This window comes from Schistocerca gregaria, chromosome 2 (genome assembly GCF_023897955.1).
Source record: "Schistocerca gregaria isolate iqSchGreg1 chromosome 2, iqSchGreg1.2, whole genome shotgun sequence".
NCBI lineage: Eukaryota > Metazoa > Arthropoda > Insecta > Orthoptera > Acrididae > Schistocerca > Schistocerca gregaria.
In genome coordinates this window covers 224,235,259-224,259,985 of record NC_064921.1, presented here as the reverse complement: position 1 = coordinate 224,259,985, position 24,727 = coordinate 224,235,259, and the positions used below count along the sequence as shown (strand labels likewise).

The following is a 24,727-nucleotide window of genomic DNA, read 5'->3' as shown; positions in this document are numbered from 1 at the left end:
CTACACCATGCGTCAATTCGTTGCAGATCCTCCTGCATTTCAATACAATTTTCCATTGTTACAACCTCTCGATATACATTGTTACAACCTCTCGATATACCACAGCATCATCCGCAAAAAGCCTCAGTGAACTTCCGATATTATCCACAAGGTCATTTGTGTATATTGTGAATATTAACGGTCCTACGACACTCCGCTGCTGCACTCCTGAAATCACTCTTACTTCGGAAGACTTCTCTCCATTGAGAATGACATGCTGCTTTCTGTTATCTAGGAACTCTTCAATCCAATCACACAATTGGGATGATAGTCCATATGCTCTTACTTTTTTCATTAAACGACTGTGGGAAATTGTATCGAACGCCTTGCGAACGTCAAGAAACACGGCATCTACCTGGGAATCCGTGTCTATGGCCCTCTGAGTCACGTGGACGAATAGCGCGAGCTGGATTTCACACGACCGTCTTTTTCGAAACCCATTACGGTTCCCACAGAGTAGATTTCTAGCCTCCAGAAAAGTCATTATACTCGAACATTAACAGTTTATCTTCCTTGGCACTCAAACGTACTTACAGCTTTCTAGCACAGTATGTAGACATTTTGCTCACTAACTTTACCTGAACTGCAATTCTGATTCACTTGAATGCAGTTTACAACTTATGAGGCTAGACCAGAACCGATTGCCCAGTCACTAAGCGTTGAGTTATGTAGGGAAATATATTCACTATACCAGCACTATTAAGGAGACGCCTTGCGTTCTGTGTGGCGCAGAATACCTTTTCTAGGAAAGCCTGGGTTATCGCCCACTACTTTTCCAGACTCATTCTGAGCCGGCAGCATTGGTTCCGTGCCCGTGCATATTCCCTACTCGGGAAATCTCGGCTGTCGCGGAGGCCGCCAAAGCATACTTCCCGTGAGGAGGTGTCGTTACGTGATTGGTCGGCTCGCCGCCCCTCCCACGGCGTGGCCCCCAGCTACAGACAACGCCGCTTCGTCACGTTTCCCCGGTGCAGTTCCCTATTTAAGAGCAGCAGCGGGCGCGCCGGCACACTAGTTGGATCGACGGTGATACCCACGCAGTGCACTGTGGAAGCTGAATATTCATCACGTAAGTGTTCACCTCTGTTTCTGTCCGTGAAATCTGTTCATTCTGTGATCTTCTAACTCGGACTGAAAACTTAAATGAACGTTGCGAGGAAGTGTGCGCGCAACAAGTACTTACTGAGCTATGTGGTGTGTCGATATAATAGGTGCTCACACAGCACCGTCTGGCTCAAGACACATTTGTTCCGGTTTACATCGTTCGCAGTGACGTATCTTAGCTAAAATTAGTGGAGGTGCTGCTCCAAAAACAAACGCTTTTAAAAAAGAAAATTTACTTAAAATGTTAAAATAACGAAGTCAAATATTTTTACTTAATCTTACTTAAATTTTTACAGTTCAAGCTTTATATATTCATTTAAATTAGAAATCCATTCTTCTTGTTTTAGTTTGTACAAAAAGATCAATAACTTTTTCCTTCGTCTCTGGATGACATCTGAGGAGACTTTTGTCCGTTGAAAACACAACAAGCGCATTTACCCTTTCCGAATTCATAGTGCTTTTTACAAAAGTCTTTATTCTTTTCAATGTTGGAAAAACAGCATTTTGTCTGGTGTACTTAAGAGAACTGTCAAGAGGATCAGTTTTGTGGCCAGCCTCTGTAGCCGAGCGGTTCTAGGCGCTTCAGTCCGGAACTGCCCACCTGCTACAGTCGCAGGTTCGAATCCTGCCTCGGGCATGAATGTGTGTTATGTCTTTAGGTTAGTTAGGTTTAAGTAGTTCTACGTTCTAGGGGACTGATGACCTCAGATGATAAGTCCCATAGTGCTTGGGGCCATCTAAATTTGAATTTAATCAGTTTATTAGTGCAGTTAATTTGCAGTAGCCGCTTTATAATTATCAGACCTATAGACTATGGTAGAATACTTTTAGTTCAGTTTCAAACTTTTCTTTGTCAGACATCGGATATGCCTCCGTGATCCATATTATCTCTTATGTAGGATTAGTCTTAAAACTAGCGAAACATCTCTGGTTGAACAATACAGCAGCTAGTACGGTAAATGTTTAGTGGAAGAATATCTGTCTATTATATCAACACATACACGGTGACAACTTCCTTAGCTTCTACTATGAGAGTCTTTGAAAGATTCTCACAGTACCATGAGGTTCTTAATCCTGAAACAGCAGTTCTCAGTATTGTTATACATTCATTAAAGCATACTAATTTCTCGAGATTTAGTTGTGAGTTATTTTAAAATGAGGCAAAATCTTATAAAAAAATTCACGTATTTTAAAAGTCTTGCTGCTTCTGCAAAGATTTGATCTGTTTTTTATGTTCATTGAATTTCAGTAAAGCGGTTATTTAAAGGGTGCAATTTTTTATGAACTATGCTTACGATCAGAAGGTTGAAGTTCCTCCTTGGAGGACGGAAACGGAATGTTGATGTAGATATGTTTCGAGAGGAAGGACACGCATTTTCGTTGTCTTGAGAAAAACATTAAAATAGCCAGGATGTTACAGGAAAATGGTCTTGCCTTTCCTCTACTACTAGGTGCATTGCTCATTGTTAAATTGACTGAACAGTGAAATGCCGCGCGGAGCGGCCGCGCGGTTTGAGGAGCCATGTCACGGACTGCGCGGACCCTCCCGCCGGAGGTTCGAGTCCTCCCTCGGGCTTGGGTGTGTGTTTGTTGTTCTTAGCATAGGTTAGTTTAAGAAGTGAGTAAGTCTAGGGACCGATGACCTCAGCAGTTTAGTCCCTTAAGAATTCACAAACATTTGAACAGTGAAATGTACATAACAATAAATTAAATGTGTATTTCTATTAACAGTTTTTTTTAGAACTCCTGCATTTGTGCCTTTCACGACATTTGTATCGTCAAATGTCTGGGCTATCAGTTTTTATCCATTTGCTTGAAGATTTGCGTCGCATTATAAAATACTTTTTATACGTTATATGCAGTTTGGTTTTGTGGAATAAAGACTCTCAGACTCTCTAAAAACCCTCAAAGACTTCACCATTTTATAATTACCGTAGAACAAGAATCATTTGAGTATGTTCCGAAATATCTCTGTGTCATCAGAGCCACAAAGGAAGCTTTTCTAATTTCCATCCTTTTCTTCGGTGTAGCAAATAGTAAAGTATCTCAATCTGAATGGTCGTAGAAACACCTTTGAAGACTGCATTTCTTTCTGACTGAATCTCCTTTTTCAGTATCTCCAAGCAAGGAATTTTCAATGTAAAAGAAAATGCCATCTATCATTTTGGGCAAAGTGTCACTGTTTTTTTAAGCTTTGTATTACGCTCGCTGTACAAGTTCACTGCTCACCTACACATCCAAACTACCATGTTCTTTTTCCTAGTAGGAAGATCCACCTCTCTCAACAGAGACTCAGAACTGGGGTCACAATTGCAGTTTGAGTACAGTGTGTCTGGTCTGAACTCCAACATCCCCCACTGTCACCTCTTGTCAGGGAGCAATCGTGTAAACCCTCAGGGCATGTACCCCAAACTTGGATCAGTCTCGATTTATACATTGAACCAAAAGATTCAGCTGACCCAGTGGTGCTTTACCACTGGTTCCTGGCTGTCCTCAACACATTTACAGCTTTGGAAGTGCTAAACACTGAGGGTTCAATGGTCGTTGGACGAACCAGATTTACATTCACAACTGCAAGGTGTAGTGAATTATTATCCTTGCTAAATGGATGCAGTATCTTCACTTCTGAGTTGTTGACCATCATATGAGCCCTTAGGCATGCTTGTTCTGCGCTGGAAAAGTGCTTCTAACCTGCAGCGAGTTCCTGAGCAGCCTTCAGGCTATTGACCAGTCCTACCTTCTTCATCCATTACTCACGACTATCCAGGATCTTCTTTGTGACCTCTGTCAAGCTGTAAAGCCAGTCATCTCTGATTGGACTCATAGACATGTTGGGATCTTAGGGTATGAACATGCCAACTCCTTGGTAAAGTTGGCAACCGGGATGCCAATTTTGGAAATGGGGGTCACAGAACTGGACCTTCTGTCATCTCTATGCCATCAATTGTTGGATGTTTGGATCTCGGCATGGTTTGTCTGGACTGTTCTGACACACTGAGGACAATAAAGGAGACAATGACCATGTGGCAGTCGTCCCGTTGCGCTTCTCACAGGGAACCCACTGTCCTTTGTCGGCTATGCATTCGCCACACTTGTTGACCCACAGCTACATTCTCCATGAGAACCCACCTAATGGTGGCCTGCACCCTACAAGACTGACCAAATTTGACTGATTTATGGTGATATCTTAAACTTCCTGTTACGCTACCTCTGGTGCTAGTGGGCGACGTCAAAGTGGCTGGCCTGGTTTTACGTTTCACCAACGGATATGGCCTCTACTTGTTTCTGTGAGGTTGGGCATTTTGGCCTCATTGACTGCCCGAGCGATTGGAGGGTCACCCCTCGCCTGCTCTGGCCTAAGGGTCCCATGAAGGCCCTTACTTGGTGATCTGACCAGGCCCCTACTCTTCCTATTCTCCTTGTTTTTTTATGTTTGCCATTTATAATGTTTTATATTCCCTAAACTTTTATCAACTTGTCTGTGTTGCTCGTTTGCTTGGGGTAACAAGGTGAGAAGGTGCTGGTGGGATGAAGATGGTGTGGCTCCCACAGAGTAGCATACTGTGGGGATATCCAGCTCAATTCTGGGCAGTACAGCTCTCCCACCTTACACTCTCTCACTCCCCTCCTATTTGTCCTCGATTTTATCTCTGTCTTATTGTATCTTGTTTACAAATGAGCTTCCCAAGATTGTATTTTATAGCCTTTATAGTCTTCTGAATGCTGTTCATGGAGGGATATAGGATAAGGGCACTGAAGACCTCGTAGTTTGGTCCCTTTAACTCCAACAACCGACCAACTAACATCATTCAAGAAAACAAAAAATGGTTCAAATGGCTCTGAGCACTATGGGACTCAACTGCTGTGGTCATCAGTCCCCTAGTACTCAGAACTACTTAAACCTAACTAACCTAAGAACATCACACACATCCATGCCCGAGGCAAGATTCGAACCTGCGACTGTAGCAGTCGCACGGTTCCGGACTGCACGCCTAGAATTCAAGAAAACAGCGCACTATTAAGTGCAACAGCATTGGAGTAAGAAAGAAAACGAAAACTGCATTCCACCAGCACTCAACACTGGAACCAACAGGGCTCCCTTTCCGTCGCTGCCTTGCATGCAGCTGCCCATGTGCACAACTGTCAAACACCACGCCATTGGTACTGTAAAGTGCACAATTCCATACAAAGATTTTTGCATTACTTTCATATACAAGGAGACGGGTAATGACATTAAGTTTACAGGTTGTAGTATATTGTATAAGGGGCGATCAAAAAGATTCCATTTGAGAGCGTTACCACAACGTGTATCCAACGTAAGCACGACTCCAATGTGGGTATTTAAACACAGACATGTAGGCAAGGCATTAGCGTGGCAGCCATGTCTTTCTGACATGTGTACGATATATAGGGAAACGTGAACTACGGTGACGGTATTACCAAATGCGTCCACCTTTTCTTGGCTGACGAAGGGCAAACGCAGGTAAACATCCATCGGAGAATGAATAATGTGTACGGAGCAGTATTTTGAACAGGTAGATAAACTACCACAAATCTGTTAACGCAGTGTAGATTCTATTTGACGAGGAGGCCAGTGGAATATTTTCCGCATATCACTGTCAAAAATGAGACACTAGCTAAGCTGCTAAATTGTGCACTGTACTCACTTTTTCCCATATGTACAATTTAGCATACACAAGCTACTTGTATGGTGCAACTCACACTCCACTAAGTCTACATCTACATGATCAGTCTGCAGTTCACAAATAAGTGCCTGGCAGAGGGTTCATCGAATTGCCTACAAGCTGTTCCTCTTACCGTTCCACTCACGAAAAGCGCGCAGGAAAAACAAGCACTTAAATCTTTCCCTGGGAGCTCTGATTTCTCTTATTTTACTATAATGATCGTTTCGCCCTATGTAGGTCGGCGTCAATAAAATATTTTCGCATTCGGAGAAGAAAGTTGGCAATTGGAATTTCTTGAAAAGATCCCCCCGCAACAAAAAACGCCTTTGTTTTGATGATTTCCACCCCAGATCCTGCAACATTTCCATGTTACTCTCTAACTGTATTTCTCAACAATACAAAACGTGCTGCCCTTCTTTGAACTTTCTCATGTACTCCGTTAATCCTATCTGGTAAGGATGCCACATCGCGCAGCAGTACTCCAAAAAGAGGGCGGACAAGCGTAGTGCAGGCAGTCTCTTTAGTAGATCTGTTGTATCTTCTAAGTGTGTTCTCCCATAAATCGCGATCTTTCTTTTGTTTTCCCAACAAAACTGCCTGTGTGATCATTCCAATTTAAGTTATTGATAACAGTAATCGCTAAGTATATAGCCGAATTTACAGGCTTTAGATTTTAGTGGTATACTGTGTAACCGAAGTTTTACGGGTTCCTTTTAGGAGTCATGTGGATGATTCACACTTTTCATTATTTAGAGTCAATTGCCACTTTTCGCACTACACATATTCGTGTCTCTATCGTTTTCCGACTGGTTTTGATCATCTGAGTCTTTACAAGGCTATAAATGATAGCATCGTCTGCAAGGGGGCCGCTCAGGTTGTCTCCCATATCGTTTATGCAGATAAGGAGAGGGCCTGTTACACTTTCTTGGTGAACGCCAGATATTATTTTTGTTTTACTTGATGAAGTCTAATCTTTCCAACAGTAAATCACGAATTCATTCGCACAACTGAGACGATACTCCATCAGCACGCAATTTGATTGGAAGTCGCTTGGGAGGAATAGTGTCGAAATCCTTTTGGAAATCTAAAAATGTGGAATCAATTTGACATCCCCTCTCGATAGAACTTATTACTTCGTGAGAATAAAGAGCCAGTTGTGTTACACAAGAACGATATTTTCTGAATCCGTGTTGCCAGTTTACCACTACATCGTTTGCTTCGAGTGTAATTCAAATTGTTCGAACACTGTATACGTGCCAAAATCCTACTGCAAATCTACGTTAGTGACATGGGTCCGCAATTCAGCGGATCAATTATATTTCCTTTCTTGGGTACTGATGTGGCTTGTGCAGCTTTCCACACTTTATTTGCGAATATTCAGACAAGCGAACGATTGTATCAGCTACTCTGAAAGGAACCTGACTGGTATACAATCTGAACTGGAGGCCTTGTCTTCATTAAGTGTCTCAAGCTACTTCATTACACAGGAATTCCAGAAAAGTATGTTTAGTAATTCCTCATATGCGGCACTGTAATGAGTAACATAACCGTTGTCATCGCGCTGTGAAGGTATTGATTGCATCGTGTACTTCACATACGACGGGAGTGAGTTTCTTTGCGGAAAGTATTAAAAGTATCTCGCAATGGAGATCGTGCTAAATTCCGAGCGTCTGTAGCATTTCGCCATCATCTTTAAATTTTGCACGCTTTTTTCGTTCCTTCTGCAACAGTGTTCCGAGCTGTTTTGCGCTCCATGGGGGTTAAATACCATATATCATTAATTTATTTGGTGTTATCTCTCAATTACTTCGATACTATTTCTTTGAATTTAAACTGCATCTGGTCTGCATTTACAGACTGATTCGAAGCAGTGGAGACTCTCTTAGGAAGTCATCTAGCGAATTTTTATCTGCAATTTTTTTAATAGAAGCATTTTGCGTTTATTTTGGTTGGGTTTGGATGTTGCGACATTCAGTCTCGCTACAACTTTGTGATCACTTATCTCTGCATCCATCATTGACAGAGAAGACAGTTTGTTCATAATGACACGTCTGGCGACATCTCACGTCTGTTTTTAGCGACGCGGGCGCGCATTCCGACAGAGGGCAGACCTGTAGTTTTCACCTTTACGCAGGCGCATGCGTTCCACAGAGCGCGAGGATTTCGATAGAGGACGCTCCGGTGACGCATGCGTTTCCGCGCCAATTTTTTGCTGTAAAGTTGACTCCTGGAACTAGCAGTCTTCAGTGACGGACACTCACCTGAAGATGGCTAGACGACTGCCAGTCGAAATATCGTGGCAAGAAATCAAAGTGATCTGGCTGCAATCCCGAAATCTCATCGAACAATTGTTGCTAGGTCTACCTTCCTGTGTTTGGCATGCATCCTTTTAGACTGACGTTCTTTCTGTAGTTTCCAGAGACCCTCTAATCTAATAAGACATGGTACATGTTTGGGTGCAACATGTTTGGGTTTCTTACTGTTACAACCACGTGTGGGTGATAAGGCTTTTGCGGTCTCTATGGAAGTGACGCGTAGACGACTGGCGCATATTTCCTAAACAGGAAGATTACAGTTTGTACCGTCGACAAAGCGGTCATTAGCGACGTAGCACAAACCCGGGTTACGGGAGTATTGGGAAGGAAGTCGGCTTATTGGCATTTGTCTTTAGTGATTTAGGGAAATCGTGGAAAACGTCAAATTGGGTGGACGTTTGAGGATTTCAACCGTCATTCTTCCGAATGCGAGTCGAGTATGCTAGCCACTGCACCACCTCTCAATAGTGGTCCTGGAAACTTTGTAAATAGGTTTTCGCAGGATAGTTTGACTGTGTTCTCGTGAAACAAGCCTCTGACCAGAACCAGTTTAAGGCCCAAACGACGCAAGACGCAACTTGGGGCGCCATGCTGAGAGGGGCACGTAGGCCGACTAAGTGCAAGATTTATTATTTTGCGCGTATCAGAACTAAACTGACACGGGTGAAAGTGCACAAGGGAAAAGGAAGGGGGGGGGGGGGGGGGGGGGAGGCGCCAAATAATAAGTCGCTTGTGTGAATAATTGTCGTCGACCCCGGCCTGCGTCTGAACATTCACGACACACTGCTTTAAATAATTACAATACCCCCTGTTTGTCATATTCTGTATGAGTTCCACAAACTTCAGCAAACTGCCAGTCTGACCATTTTCCTCTTATCCTGTTGACGAACCGTAGTTTGTCACATGCTTTTCCTAAAACTCAACCTGTGTGATCATTCCATTTTACATCCATACATATTGCTGCACCCAGGTATTTGTGTGTTGACCGACTTTCATCGTGCATTACTGATACTGTAACCACAGAATACTAATTTTCTACGTTTTGTGAAGTGCCTAATTTTACATTTCTGAACATCCATAGCAAACTGCCACTCTTTACACCACTCGGAAAGACTGCCTGGATATTTGTGAAGGCTGTTTCAGATAGTTTGTCATTATAGATAACTGCATCCTCTGCAAAAATTATTAGGTTGGCTACAATTTTGTGTACCATGTCGTTAACATAAAAAAAATGAACATCAAGAGTACCAATAAATTTCCTTGCTGTTATTTCTACTTCTGTCAACGACTTACAGTGATACTGCTTTCTGCCTACCAAGAGATTCTCAACCCAGTCACAAATTTCCTGTTAATAATCATTAATGTGATACCAATACAAATGTTTTTTCTTGGAAATTATCACATCCAGCTCATTGCCTCAGCCCATGACTTTCAGGTTGGAATGTGAGAATTACAAGATGGGTTTTGCTTGGCAGATATTTTCAGAGCCCATGAAGGAGGCCATTTTGTTCGAAGTATCTCATTGTCGGATGCCCGAATACATCTGAGGACTCTGCAACAGATGGATGTCAATGACATGTACCTCACTTGCAAATTCTATATAGAATTTGACAGGGATTACTACTCAAATGACAGTCCTCACACCACAATGTAAAGGTCATAAATTTATTACAGCATGAGACTGTGAATGTTGCACCAGTGGTTTTACTGCAGCACCTGTGAGCTCATCATAGTTGACAAAGTATTGAGGCTGGATAAGCACAGACGTTTAGTAATAGTAGTAGAAGTGTCCCAATGAGGAGAGAACAGGCTGATTCAATATTTGTATAATGGAAATTCTGGCCTCTTAACATAGAGGGAATTGGGAATATGGCAAACAGCTTATTGATAAATACTTATGATAAACTTTGCAGAACTGCTATTCTAAAACATTAGAATGCAGCCCATTGGCCTCTCTATGTACGTATGGTAAGAGGCTAAAAAAATGAGATGTTAAGGCACAGAAAAGAAATGAATATAGACAAATAACATATTTAGAATGTGCAATAACTGAGTGCTGATGTATTCACATGGAATCAGGTGGGACAATACTTGTGACACTGGATTCATATTTTGCGGTAGAGGGACCTCCAGCTGATCAAGATGAGTTAAGTTTCTCTAAAGTAAATTATCTGTATGTACTCCATGAACCACTCTAAGTTATTGTCCATTCAATTAAGTACATTCTCACTGTATGTGTAGGTAGCCTTTCCAGTACCAGAACACTAGAAATATGAACTGTGGTGTGAATGTAAAATGACCCATTCTATATTATGACTTATCATACAAATGATCTGTGGAACACCACAATAACTGTGACTTTGAGAACATATTATTTGTTATCAACTGCTTAAGAACCAGATTGTACAGGGTGTACATAAAGTCTGGGAGCACTTTCAGTTATTTATTGCACAAGAACCAAACATTGTGCCGATACCATATATATGTCATATTGAAGAGAACCCCTGAAAGTTTTTCTTCATGTATTCTGCCACAGCATAGTTTGGTAATTTGCTGATAGTCAGTGCTAGACTCAAACATGGCAAGTTCACATGCGGAATGAGGTTTCTGTGTGTTGGAGTTTGAAACGTTCTCCCCAGTCATGAGATCTCACTCGGTGTGACTTTTTTCTGTGGGGACACATTAAAGATCTGCTGTATGTACCACCTCTACCATGTGATGTAGCAGAGCTCCTGGAGAGAATGCAGGAGGTAACTGCCACAGTCGTTGATGTCATGCTGGGACAAGTATGTCAAGAATTCAGTTAGTGCATTGACATCTGCAGAGTCACTCATGGTTCGCACACGGAATGTTTGTAAAAGAAAAAAAAAAAAAAAAAAAAAAAAACTTTTCAGAGTTTCTCTTCAAAATGCAATATGACACTTGTACAATGTTTAGTTCTTATGCAATTAATAATTGAAAGTACCGCGGACTTTACATTCACCCTGTATATTACCTTTTTTAAAATTTTCAAGAATGCTGGTCACAAGTGAAATTGTGTGGGAACTTGACAGAATTTTATTACCCCCTTTCTTAAACAAAGGCTTAATTGCAGTGTATTTCAACCATGCATGAAATGTTCCACAGATAAATGATTGGTTACATACATAGCTCAGAAGTGTACTCTTTAATCAATCTTGTTGACATTTTATCACCCCCATTACAATGTTTTGGTTTTAAAGATTATATTGTGGGCATTACTTTTACTGGTGTAGTCAGGGTCATATTTGTATTACTGAAGTTATCTGTAATGAATGGTCTGAAATATTCCATTACAGCATCTACTGAAGCTGATAACCCCATCTTTTCAGTAACAATTATGAAACACTTGTTAAAATTTTGCAGCAGCACACACACTTGTTACCGGTACTCTTGTATGTAATTCCTCTCTCCACATCTGGTTCTACCAGTCTCCTCCTACAGTACATCCTACATTGTCTTTACTTTGATGTCTGATGTGATTTTCTTTTTCCTCATGCTTTTGCTTTCATGGCATCCTCATTATTTTTAATGTTTTGCAGTATACATTTTGTGATGATCTGTAGCATCAACATGTTTCTGTCTGACAGTTTCCCTTTTGTTATACAAGATATCTTTAATCATTAAGTAATCCACAGGCTCTTTGTACAGTTTGGTCTTATCTGGGTTAGTTTTTAGGGAAAACAATATTCAAATAAGGCAAGGAATTCATTAAAAAAGAGTTTTATGTTTGTCATTCTTGCCATGAGCACAGCATACACCACTCCAGCTCATGTCTTGTTGTAAAATAATCAATTTCTCGCTTTCTGATTACCCTCTTCAGCTCCAGTAAGTCCCCCCTGGCCTATGGTCTTCGGAAACTTTTCTGAACTTTCTCATCTCCTAAATCTTGCCAGTCCTTTTTCTTCTTTCCTCTTCCATATCCTTCAGCTCATCTGGCAGAAGAGGGAACCACTGGCTCTGAAAGCTTACACATTTCTTTAACCTTTATATATGTTTTCTTCTGCTGCCTCTTAGTGTATTGATTTTTTATGTACCCAATTGTATTATACGGACATGACATTTGCTTTTCCTTGGCATGACAGCATCTACTGGAAGGATAATGCAACAGCTCACAGGGTACTTGCATGCTTCAAAGAGCACCAGGATGAGTTTACTATACTCCCATGGCCACCAAACTCTCCAGATTTAAGCTCAGTTGAGAATGTATGGGACCACCTCAATCAGGCTGCTCATACTGTTAGATGACCCTTTGTCATCTGTGGAGAGTGAGACAACACATTAGGACAGCAGAGATCTGTTTAATTAAATTCTTTATTCTGGCCCTCGGCTATGGTACAATAGGAACAGCTTGGTGGAGGAGTCCAGTGACTCTCATGTAAAACTACAGATGTACATCATTGCTGACAGCTTAAAGACTGGAGGCAAGCAAGCTGTAGTTTTAATTCCCCCCATCAGTAACATCTCAAGCTGTGACCATGATGACAGCTTGGCAGCACCACTGGCAATACTGCTGAGGCAGCCATGAGCTCCCTCCAGTGAGCAGGTATCTCTCTGCTCCAGTGGCAGCTGGTCTCATGACTCAGGGTATACTACTCCATCCTGTAGTCAAACAGTGGACCCTTTACTGCACTTCTGGGTGTCACAGGCTCATGGTGTAAGCTGTGATACTGAGATGAGAATAATTTAGGATATGAATGGCTGAGTACTTATATGCCCCACACTGTTTGTTTAGGGCTTAAGGCATGTACTCTAAACAATTCCATAGTGGCAAATGAGGAAAGGCTTATGTCTTTCAACTAGCATATTGCAGTGTCCGAAGTTGCTGTACTGCTCTCAGCTGGCTCTGCTAACACTCTTCGCAATGCAAAACACTCTTGCCTGCCTGTAGCTGTCTCTCCTCAGCAGAGAAACCTAGAGCAGCTATCCATGGCAGTAGAGTGGTGTGGCCCCACATCCCTCTCGGTGCTTTTCAGAACCTCACTCTGTTTTTGTACATCTCACAGGGGTCTATACTGCAAAGGGTAGTTATTCACACTTTTGACAGGTGGTCAAATTAATGCAGCTGGACAGTGTAATATACTATTGTTAATTAGATCTTTCTATAAAGATATTATCAATAGCTGTTTGTGAGAAATTTGCTACCCTAGTTGGAAAGTTTATTGTAGGAATTAAGTTCAAAGATGGTCCTACTGACTGTAATAAATTCTCAGTGGAAAAGTTTTTAAGACAGCCCCAATACTGGGACGCTTCCTTTGAAACAGATGCTGCAGGTTCCTTCCCAAACCTTGCCCCATCATATCTTGCACTTGGTGTCTAAATACATTGTCATAATCCTTCATTCCTTACTTTGCTGTCAAGCCAGTAAAGATTAACCATTGACGAAGATGGTAAATCATGTTTGGTTTTCTATTTTGATCTTTTTTATATTCTGTGGCATATTCAGTAAGTTAGTATTTATTCCAATGACTTCACAATATGTGTATAAGTTTGCTTTTCAATCTTCTTGTTACTCCAACTGTCCCGTCTCAGTTCACAGAAAACCTCATGGAAATTTTGGTTAACAACTTGGATTTGTTAAGAACATTCCCCAGTGATAACTTAACTGACAGATATTTTGCACCTGAATAACACTCCTTGCTATCCAGCAAGTTGCTTTTAGTACATTCTAAATACAAAACTTCAGTTACCCCTAATTTTTTCAAAAATTAGTATAAGCCAAATTACATAATCAGATTACCTTGTACAGGAATCACTTGCAGTAATTCAGACCAGCTTGCTGTGATCTGTTTGCCATATTCATATAGTTTGCCAGGTCTATTGATCTTTGTGCTCCTGAAAGCGTTTTGTGCACTACATAGGCAGGTACTCGATTTGCATCAAGGTCACTTTATGTCACTGGAACAGGTCATTTTCTTCTGTGCTATTGCCAGTGGAATAAAGAAAGCAGTTGATTTTAGTATGCTGTATGGAATTTTGTTGATAGTCAGGACATAAACATGTTCAGCTGTATGGTATTGCTTTGTCTAATTTTTGCCCAAGCAACAATATGATAAATGTAATATTTTGAGATTAGTTTGTCGCTTATTTCTGAGGAAAGATTATTCACTCTTTGTGACTACTGAAGCTGTTAAAATAAGCACCATTAAGTTATCAGTAAACACTGTGGTAAAATGCTGGAGCCATAATTGGAATAAGACAACAGCAGCATAGAAAGGATAGATTGCTCCTCACCACATAGAGGAGGCATTGAGTTACAGAAAGGAACAACAAAAAAGAATATTAAGTTTTCGGTCAAAGTTCTTCTGAAATAGAAAACCTACACACATATATGGCCACTGTCCCCTGGGGTTCTGGAGCCTAACTGCTCAAAGACAGTGACTGTGTGTGTGTGTGTGTGTGTGTGTGTGTGTGTGTGTGTGTGTGTGCGTGTGTGTGTGTGTGTGTGACAATCCATGCTTTCCACAATGTTGGTATCCCATCCAGGACATTGCTGTAGAAGAAGGTACCATCATATTGTTTCCTGGTTACCCTAACTTCTGTATTGTCCCTTCAGCACATTATACCCTGTGATTATCAAGATTGGTTTCTTCAACAAGGATATAGTCAACATTTTCTTCCATCCTCTCTAAGGCTTGGACATAGAACTCTGACTCTAGAAGGTGGTGGTTAGTGTTTAACGTCCCGTCGACAACGAGGTCATTAGAGACGGAGCGCAAGCTCGGGTTAGGGAAGGATTGGGAAGGAAATCGGCCGTGCCCTTTCAAAGGAACCATCCTGGCATTTGCCTGAAACAATTTAGGGAAATCACGGAAAACCTAAATCAGGATGGCTGGAGACGGGATAGAACCGTCATCCTCCCGAATGCGAGTCCAGTGTGCTAACCACTGTGCCACCTCACTCAGTCTGACTCTAGAAGCATAGTGTTTAACATGTTACTTTAAACTTTGCTACACATGTTAGTAATTTACCAACTCCTGAGACAGTACTTATTATGACTGAGCTCACAGAATTTGGGATGTAAACCAGAAACAGCGTGAAGAAATATTATTTAAGGTGAAAAGGCAGAAAATGGATCAAGGGGGGACTAAATTACTATCCAGATGAGTGGAATTTTAAGTTTCTTAATGGAAAGACAGAATGTTTTTATTGTTTTTAAAAGTTTAAGAAGAAAATCACTTAACACTTTCATATGTTTCACAAGTTAGAAATGGAGAGGAGAAACATAATTTCTGAAGATAGTGTGAATATCAATGAGAAAAACAGAAAAATAATAATAACAATGTATCAGGAGATTGTTAATAATGAAAAGGAAGTGAAAAACTCACTCATATAAATAAATGCAATGGCATAAAAACATAACATAGATCCTTAACCAGTTTCAGAAGAAGTGTAAATTGCAAATGTAAACACAAGAAAAATTACAATTGAGAAAATAATATTGAGATATAAATTGCAGAGCAGGTGGCAATTGCAGCTTGCTACCTATAGAAGTAGACAGTACCTGACAGAACAAAGCAGATACCTAAGCAGTTCATGTTCAGAGAGGGAAGAGAGAATATGAATATTCACTGGTCTGTGGTGTTAGTGACATATGATTATATCTTTGGTAGAGGATGACAATTGTTTTACCAGTTCATCTGCAAGTTTTCACAGTTAGATCATTGACAAAAAATGACATGTTTTTAAACCGATTGAGACATAACATTTTAACAATGCCTTATTCCTCATTCCAGTATGCCATCAGTGGACTTCTATCATGTTCCGGGCAGTGCTCCTTGCAGAGCAGTCCGGATGGTGGCCAAAGCTGTGGGTGTTGACCTCAACTTGAAAGTTGTGAACCTCATGGCAGGTGAACAGCTTAAACCAGAGTTTCTGAAGATGAATCCAATGCACACAGTTCCTACAATTGATGACAATGGCTTTTACCTTTGGGAGAGGTAATTATCAAATATTCTGTTTTCTTTAAGTTGATATAAACATGTCAGTAAATAAATTATTAATATTATAGTAAGAAACATATAGGCTATAGATATTTAAAAAATCATCTTGTCATAGTTAAGGAGTGGTGTGCACCTCTAAGAGATTAATTATAATTGCCAGAATTCAGCACTTATCTATTTGTGTTTTAACTTCACATTTCCTGGTATCCTTCTTACACCAACATTTTCTACAGCCATGCCATCATTGGCTACCTGGTGGATCAGTATGCCAAAGATGACTCACTCTACCCTAAGGAAGCAAAGAAGAGAGGGTTGGTGAATCAAAGACTGTTCTTTAACATCGGAACACTTTACGCCAGATTTGCTGATTATTATGTAAGTAATCTAATATATAACAATGGCTAACAGGTGTCTGTTTATAAGGCATAATGAAAATACTGTTAGTATGGTACCAAAATCCACAAGCCATACAATAATTTATAAGTACCATGTGGTAGCACAAAACATTCAAGACAATGCATGAAATTTAATCCCTATTTTTTTTTTTTTTTTTTTTTTTTTTTTTTTTTTTTTTTTTTGTATTTGCCACAGGACTTTCCCAAAAAGGCCCCCCCTTCTTCCTACGCATGACTTCCTGGTGTACTTATGATCCAATTTGTGGGGACTGTGGCCAGCCACTTCACAAAAATTCACCATGTGTGCTACAAATTCTCTGTGTCAATTTTAGGAGCAACTGCTCTCCCTAATTCCTGAATTGTACTATATAGCTTGTGTTCAGTCTCACTGATATCAACCTTTGCCATTACTGTGTCCAGGTTGTCAGCAGTACATCATGTATTTACTCCCTAAATGTCAACATCTGGTAGTTGTGCAAATAAACTTGAACACCGATGCAATAGGCCTTCCTTTCTTGTGATTTCTGCAGCACCATCTTTGGGAACCACTTCCTGAAACTTGCAACAGAATCAGCATTCTCCTCCAATGCTGCAGCTGCCCCCTCTAATAAACTCTCCACACTATGACAGAGACTACAGGTGCATGATACTCTTCCTACCATTCCTCCCAGAAGGGATACATTATCCTATGTTGTCTCCACATCAGTCACACCAGATTAACTCGCATTTTTATTTTATTAAATGAGCCACCTCCACACTTTGGTTTCAGAACCTTACAGACAGCAGATCACATTGTGACAGAATGCCACCTCCTTCGAGCTCTCCATGCTGAGCATGGTCTTCCAAATTCTTTGCCTTTAAGACATAAGCAACCAGCCATTCAGAATAATGTCAGACCTAGAAAACTGACTATTAATGCCATTGTTTAAAGCATTACTAGCACACAAGTAATTGGTGTATCTTCAAGAGTAGTCCATGCTAAAATAATTTTGTTCTTTGATAGATCACAAATTTTAAGTTAATGATGACATAAAGTATAAGTATCTTTCCAAACCAGTGAGAGTCACTGAGCAATTTCTTCCATTCGAGCTTCCAAAGTCTCTTGCTCACTCAAAAAACATAATGTATTTGTAGCAGAATTACAGGAAACTGAAATCTAGTATGTACATGCATGAAATTACTGGTCTTTTACGTCTAGTTGATGATAGGCAGCAAATTCCTTACTCCCATTTAGTCTACTAGAAATAGGTTATTATTGTTGTAACGTTATATTATTTCTGTATCAGTAAGACATCATTCAACTTTTCTTAAATTATAATAACTGCTTACATATCATCATGGCCTAAACGCTTTGAGATGGGCATAAAAATAAAAATGAAGACCTTTATTTTACAAGATTTATAAAATTCTGTGAGATTTATGAATGCATTCTCCATTAATGATTTTTCTGGGGTTACTGACTAATCTTCCTGTTCCAGTATCCTGTGGTTTTTGCTGGAGCAAGCTATGATCCAGAGAAATTAAAGAAACTTGAAGAAGCTTATGAGTTCCTGAACAAATTCTTAGAAGACAATGAATGGGTTGCTGGTAACTCCATCACAATTGCTGATTATTCTCTAATGGCATCAGTCAGTACAGCAGAGGTAAGGCCTTGTTGTCAACAAGTGAAACATTACTTCTGTTTATAATAGTAGGTATATACAGATCACCTTCAAGAAATTGTAACCTCTTCATAAAGAATCTGGATGCTCTGATGTCCCATCTCATGGCAAAAAAACAAGGACATAGGGGTTGTTGGTAATTTTAATGTGGATTTATTAAAAAGCTCTGTCATGAACAATTATTGCCGTCAGTAACACTATCGTTCAATTCAGTTCCTACTGTGAACTTTGCGACTATGATATGTAAATGATCTGAGACTGCTATTGATAATATCTTTGTAGACAGATCTAGGGCAAAAAGTCATATCAGAAAACCAATAGTAAATGGGTGATCTGATCATGACGTGCAACATCTCATGTCAAATATTGAAACTTGTCAGGATAAAAATATATTAAGTCTGAGTACAGGAGGGTAATAAAAATGTCAAAAATTGAGAAATTTAATAAATTGCTCAAAGACATGAACTGGATAGATTTTTACAATATTTCTGACTCAAACGGAAAATACAAAGCATTCATTAACAACATTACCTCCACTTTTGAAAACTGTTTTCCCCTAAAGATAACTCAAATCACACACGAGTCAAAAAATAAGCTGTGGATTACACAAGGAATAAAGATAGCATGTGGTACAAAAAGGAGACTGTATCTACTATCTAGGAAAAGCTCTGATGTTAGAATTGTAATGTATTACAAAGAATACAGCAAAATATTGAAGCAAGTAATCCAGAAATAGACGCAGCTTTATTATGAGAAAAAGATAATTACGTCAAGCAACAAAATAAAAACTGTGTGGGATATAGGGAAGACAGAGATAGGTGGGGCCAAAAAGGAGGAGGAACAAATAGCTCTAAAAATAAATGAGACTTTGGTACCAAGTACATGTAGTGTTGAAAAACTCTTAAACAAGTACTTCATTTCTGTTTCTGACAGCTTGTGGTTATTAGGTTCGGTGAACAGTGCAATGGAGTATCTGAGACCAGTCCTTAAAAACAACTTCATTGAAATGGGAATGACACTCATGTCTCCCAAAGAAGTAGCATCCACGATAAAACCCTTAAAATCTGAGTATTCAAGTGGGTATGATAACATATCAACGAAGTTAATCAAAGAGTGCTCATGCGAGTTGTTTTATCCTAAGTTATTTGTGTAATCAATCTCTTATCAGTGGAACATTTCCAGACTGGCTAAAAGCCTCTTTAAAGGAGGAGGATAAAGAGATACCATCAAACTATTGACCAATTTCACTTTTGATGTTTTTCTCAAAAATATTTGAAAAGGTTGTGTTCAAGTGTCTCCTTAAGCATCTGATTGCAAATAATATATTGTCCAAGTCACAGTTTGGATTTCTTTAGGGTTCTGATACAGAGAAAGTTATTTACACTTACAGTGAGAATGTACTTAATTCATTAGATAATAAATTGCACACTTCTGGCATTTTCTGTGACCTGTCAAAAGCCTTTAGCTGTGTGACACACAGCATTCTCTTAAGTATATTAGAATATTATGGTGTCACCAGCAATACTGAGAAATGATTTTAGTTGTATCTGACTAACAGGAAACAAAGGGTGTAATGAAATACCTGTGCAGTAAGCAGTCAGCCTTCATCTGACTGGGATTTAATTACATGCAGTGTTCCTCAAAGTTCCATCTTAAATCCATCACTTTTTCTTGTGTAAATTAATGACCTCTCATCTGTTATATTGCCAGATGCAAACTTTGTTTTGTGTGCAGATGATGCAACATTGCAATAAGTAGCAAATCAAGTACAGATTTAGAAATAGCTGCTAATCAAATTTTCAGACATAAAGAAGTGGTTTAAAGCTAATTCACTGTCATTAAACTTTGATAAGACTCACTAACTGCAGTTCAGAACCTGTGAGAGATTTCCTTCCAGCATGTGTACAACATATGAAGACATGCAGATCAAAGAGGTTGACAGTGTTAAATTTCTGTGATTAAAACTCAATAATAAATTCCGTTGGGAAGTGCATACCACAGAATTGCTTAAGTGCCTAAACAAGTATGTATTTGCTATGAGAATGATGTCAGATGTAGGAGACATAAATATAAAAAAAATTGCATGCTTTGCTTACTTTCATTCTATGATGTCATATAGTATCATATTCTGGGGCAACTCATCAAACCAAACAAAAGTTTTTAGGGTGCAAAAGAATGTGATAAGAATCATTTGTGGTGTAAATTCAAGAACATCATGTAGAAACCTGTTCAAGGTACTCTGTATTCTAACCACTGCTTCTCAGTATATTTACTCCTTAATGAAATCTGTTGCAAGTAATACATCTGTTTCCAACCAATAGCTCAATACATAGTATCAATACTAGGAATAAGAACAATCTACATAAAGACCTAAAATGACCTACCTTGGTCCAAAAAGGAGTCCAATATTCAGGAACACACATTTTCAATAAATTGCCAGCAACCATTAACAACTTGGCTTCAGATAAAGCACAGTTTAAACAGAGTTTGAAAGACTTTCTGATAGGCAACTCCTTCTACTCCATAGATGAATATCTTAACAGACTGTTAAACCAGCTTACGTAAAAATATGTCAGATTTCAGTTTCGACAGCACTTGGTCACAACAGTCAAGATTAGGTATTTTGTGCACGACAAATTTATTAATAGTGCATAACAATGTTTCATTTTGACATGTCAATTCTGTAAACATTAAATGTTCTAGTTTACCCCATTGTATTCACCTATTTCAGCAATCTCCTGACAAATGATCAGGGTAGTAAGTATTATATTTAAATGTTTTATGTTTTTAGGTTATACTTTCTGACATGTTCCACACCCACAGGAATCATCTCATTTTTTGGGTCTAAGGAACAAAAACTGAATCTAATCTAATCTCTGCTTGAATATAATAGAGGGAGACAATCCACATGGGAAAAATACATCTAAAAACAAAGAAAATGTAACTTACCAAACGAAAGTGCTGGCATGTTGATAGGCACACAAACAAACACAAACATACACACAAAATTCAAGCTTTTGCAACCAACGGTTGCTTCATCAGGAAAGAGGGAAGGAGAGGGAAAGGTGAAAGGATGTGGGTTTTAAGGGAGAGGGTAAGGAGTCATTCCAATCCCAGGAGTGGAAAGACTTACCCTAGGGGGGAAAAAGGACACATATACACTCGCGCACACACACACACACACACACACACATACATATCCATCCGCACATACACAGACAAAAGCAGATATTTTGTTTTCATATTTTTACATCACAAACAAGAATAAGTATTGAAGCATTCATATGTTTGATCTGTTTTTGAAGCTGTGCCATAAGGATAATTATAGCATTCAATCAAATGAGTATAAAATGTTAAATGATAAAAGTTTAGGAGACAGCCTCTTATACATATACGGTTATTAAGGAATAAAATTTCACTAATTGTAAGGTCATGAAAGAAGCATTGAACAATAGGAGCTTTTTCAATAAATAGTAATTTTTTGATGTTAGTTAGGTATGAATAATCTTAAGGATGAAGCAGACGTTAGTTGCACTCTGCTATTGACTCAAAAGTACTGTTTTAACTAATGACTTTTTCTGGACATTTGTATGTGAAAATACCTCATGATCTCTTTCTTTCAGGTTATTGGCTTTGATATAAAGAAATATGCTAAAGTTGCAGATTGGTTTGAGCGAGCAAAGAAAGCAATTCCGTCCTATGAAGAAACTAACCATGCAGGAGCCTTAGAATTTAAGAAACTGTTTGAGTCAATGACTGCCAAGAAGTAAGACTGAAACTGCAGAAGAAATTGGTGATAAGACTGTCAACTCAGAGACATTAATTTACTCACTTGAAACTTTCATTTGAGATCATAACCATTGTATTTATATTCCTATTTACTTCATATTGATAATGTAATAAAAAATTGAAATATATTTGATGTAATGTTTTTAAACTTGGTATACAATGAAAAATCTTTTCTTAGTTACCTGTCAATAACCTTGAAATTAACCACTGAAATCACAACTGTGAAACTGATAAATTTGACATACACAAGGAAACATTCATCATTGTGTGTGTTGTATACGGAATCCAGATGAACATGAGGTAACAAAGGAAATCTAGAAACATGCTGAAAGTGTTAATTACATAAGACTCTCCGTTCTAGTCTTACCAGTGAAAATATTTCATCCCTGTGTAACTATTCATACCACCATTCATTCGACCTATTTAATGCATTATAAGACTTTGTCTCTGTATACAATTTTTCGCCCCTCCCACTTCTCACCATTACCAAGTAAAATTCTGTGAGGTCTAGGCTGCATGCTATCAACATATCCCTCTTTAAAATTGTGCCCTCCTTACCCTCTCGCTTAAAACCCACATCCTTTTGTCTTTCCCTCTCCTTCCCTCTTTCCTGATGAAGCAACCGAGGGTTGCGAAAGCTTGAAATTTGTGTGTGTGTTTTTTATTGTGTATATCCACCAGTGCTTTCTCATTTGGTAAGTCACAGCATCTGTGTTTTTTAATATATTTTTCACATGAGGAATGTTTCATTCTCTCTCTCTCTCTCTCTCTCTCTCTCTCTCTATCTCTCTCTCTCTCTCTCTCTCTCTCTCTCTCTCTCTCTCTCTCTCTATATATATATATATATATATATATATATATATATATATATATATATATAAAACAGAAAGAAACTTCCACATGGGTTGTCTTTCAACAACTTCTTTGCCTCTGTACTTCCGCCTCGACTGACATCTCTGCCCTTAACTCTTTGCCTTTAAATATGTCTGCTTGTGTCTGTGTATGTGCGGATGGATATGTGTGTGTGTGTGTGTGCGAGTGTACACCTGTCCTTTTTTTCCCCTAAGGGAAGTCTTTCCGCTCCCGGGATTGGGATGACTCCTTACCCTCTCCCTTAAAACCCACATCCTTTCGTCTTTCCCTCTCCTTCCTGAAGAAGCAACCATCGGTTGCGAAAGCTAGTAATTCTGTGTGTGTGTTTGTGTGTTTTGTTCATGTGCCTGTCTGCCGGCGCTTTCCCGCTTGGTAAGTCTTGGAATCTTTATATATATATATATATATATATATATATATATAATAGAAAGAAACTTCCACATGGGAAAAATATATTAAAAACAAAGATTCCAAGACTTACCAAGCGGGAAAGTGCCGGTAGATAGGCACAATAAATAAAACGCACAAACAAACACACAGAATTTCGAGCTTTCGCAACCGGCGGCTGCTTCGTCAGGAAAGAGCCGGTTGCGAAAGCTCGAAATTCTGTGTGTGTGTTTGTGCGTTTTATTTATTGTGCCTATCTACCGGCGCTTTCCCGCTTGGTAAGTCTCGGAATCTTTGTTTATACTGTCTGACAAAAAAATTATGTTCCTAGAAGGGGAGGAGGAGATGAAATGGAATGAAACTTCATGGGCTGAGAAGATATCTAATGTTACTGCAGTGATCACAAAACAGTCAAATTTATAAAGAACTTGACAGTATGAGCTCCCTTAGCAATATGACATTGCACCCCATCGCTCCTGGATGCGTGCACTTGCTCAGATGGGAATGGTATTGTGAAGCTATTATCCCCTTTCTTGACGCAAGCTGACTGCCATTTGTGATAAATGGTCCTTGATATCCTGGATTCTGACACAGGGATGAAGATTAGGACCAAGCTGTCCCCAGGCATTCTGTCAATGACAGATCTCTGAGGATCATGCTTGCCATGGGAGTAACAAAACATCATGGAGACAGTTCATACACACATTTCTCATGTGAGGATGAGCATTGTCAAAACATGGCACCATGGTAAACTGCATGAGAGATAACTCATGAGGACATAAGATATTCAAGGTGTTCCTCCAACCACTGGTGTGGGATGACACAGTATTATCTAGAGTCCACTACTTCTTTTCAGATGGCAGACACAGATGTAAAGGAGTTAAGATATACTTAGTGCACAATTTGGTTATCCCCCATTGTAATGGGCAGATGTGGCCAAGTGGAATCTTGAAGAGAAGTTTTTTTGCCCTCATGTTACTGGGCCACTGTCAAATCTGAATGCCCCACTAACATGGACACGATCAAGCCAAATGGGTACTCACAGTGAGACCCCTTTTTAACTCTGGCATGCTCTAATAACACTGTCTCACACAAGTACATGGTATCTCTATCCTCCACAGTGATTCCTCAATATCTGATGCTATTTACACCCCTTGTATAACCTATGAAGCCTTGATGCGACACTAAACATGAAAAACAAACTAATTCACTCTGGATGTCAGCTAGAAAGCTGTCACAGGGAATTGCATCTCAGAATATTTACGTATCCTCCAAAGCCGTTTATGCCTAAGAAGTTACATTGACATCTAACAACGTCTTTTATCTGCTTCACTTTTTGCCAGGCAATGTGTGATGTTTTCATTTTATTCCAACCCAGATACTCCCAGTCTAGCTAAAATATTCTTAGCTGTATATTGCTAAATTTTTATTTTACTTGGGTCACATTACTAGTATGTGCACCAATTACCAAAATGATTTATAGCAGGAAATTACAAATTTATAATGCTTGAAACTTAA

The 24,727-nt window shown here is 39.4% G+C and overlaps 1 protein-coding gene across 1 annotated transcript; it reads left to right on the top strand.

Annotated features, from left to right (window-relative positions):
- The first annotated feature begins 1,001 nt into the window (after positions 1–1,001).
- Positions 1,002–22,056, top strand: LOC126336734 (glutathione S-transferase 1-1-like). The gene is made up of 5 exons (XM_050000730.1): positions 1,002–1,108; positions 15,898–16,101; positions 16,338–16,479; positions 17,978–18,142; positions 21,784–22,056. Exons 2-5 carry the CDS (start codon positions 15,899–15,901, stop codon positions 21,928–21,930), a joined length of 657 nt encoding a protein of 218 aa, XP_049856687.1. The 5' UTR covers positions 1,002–1,108; position 15,898; the 3' UTR covers positions 21,931–22,056.
- Positions 22,057–24,727: the final 2,671 nt, after the last annotated feature.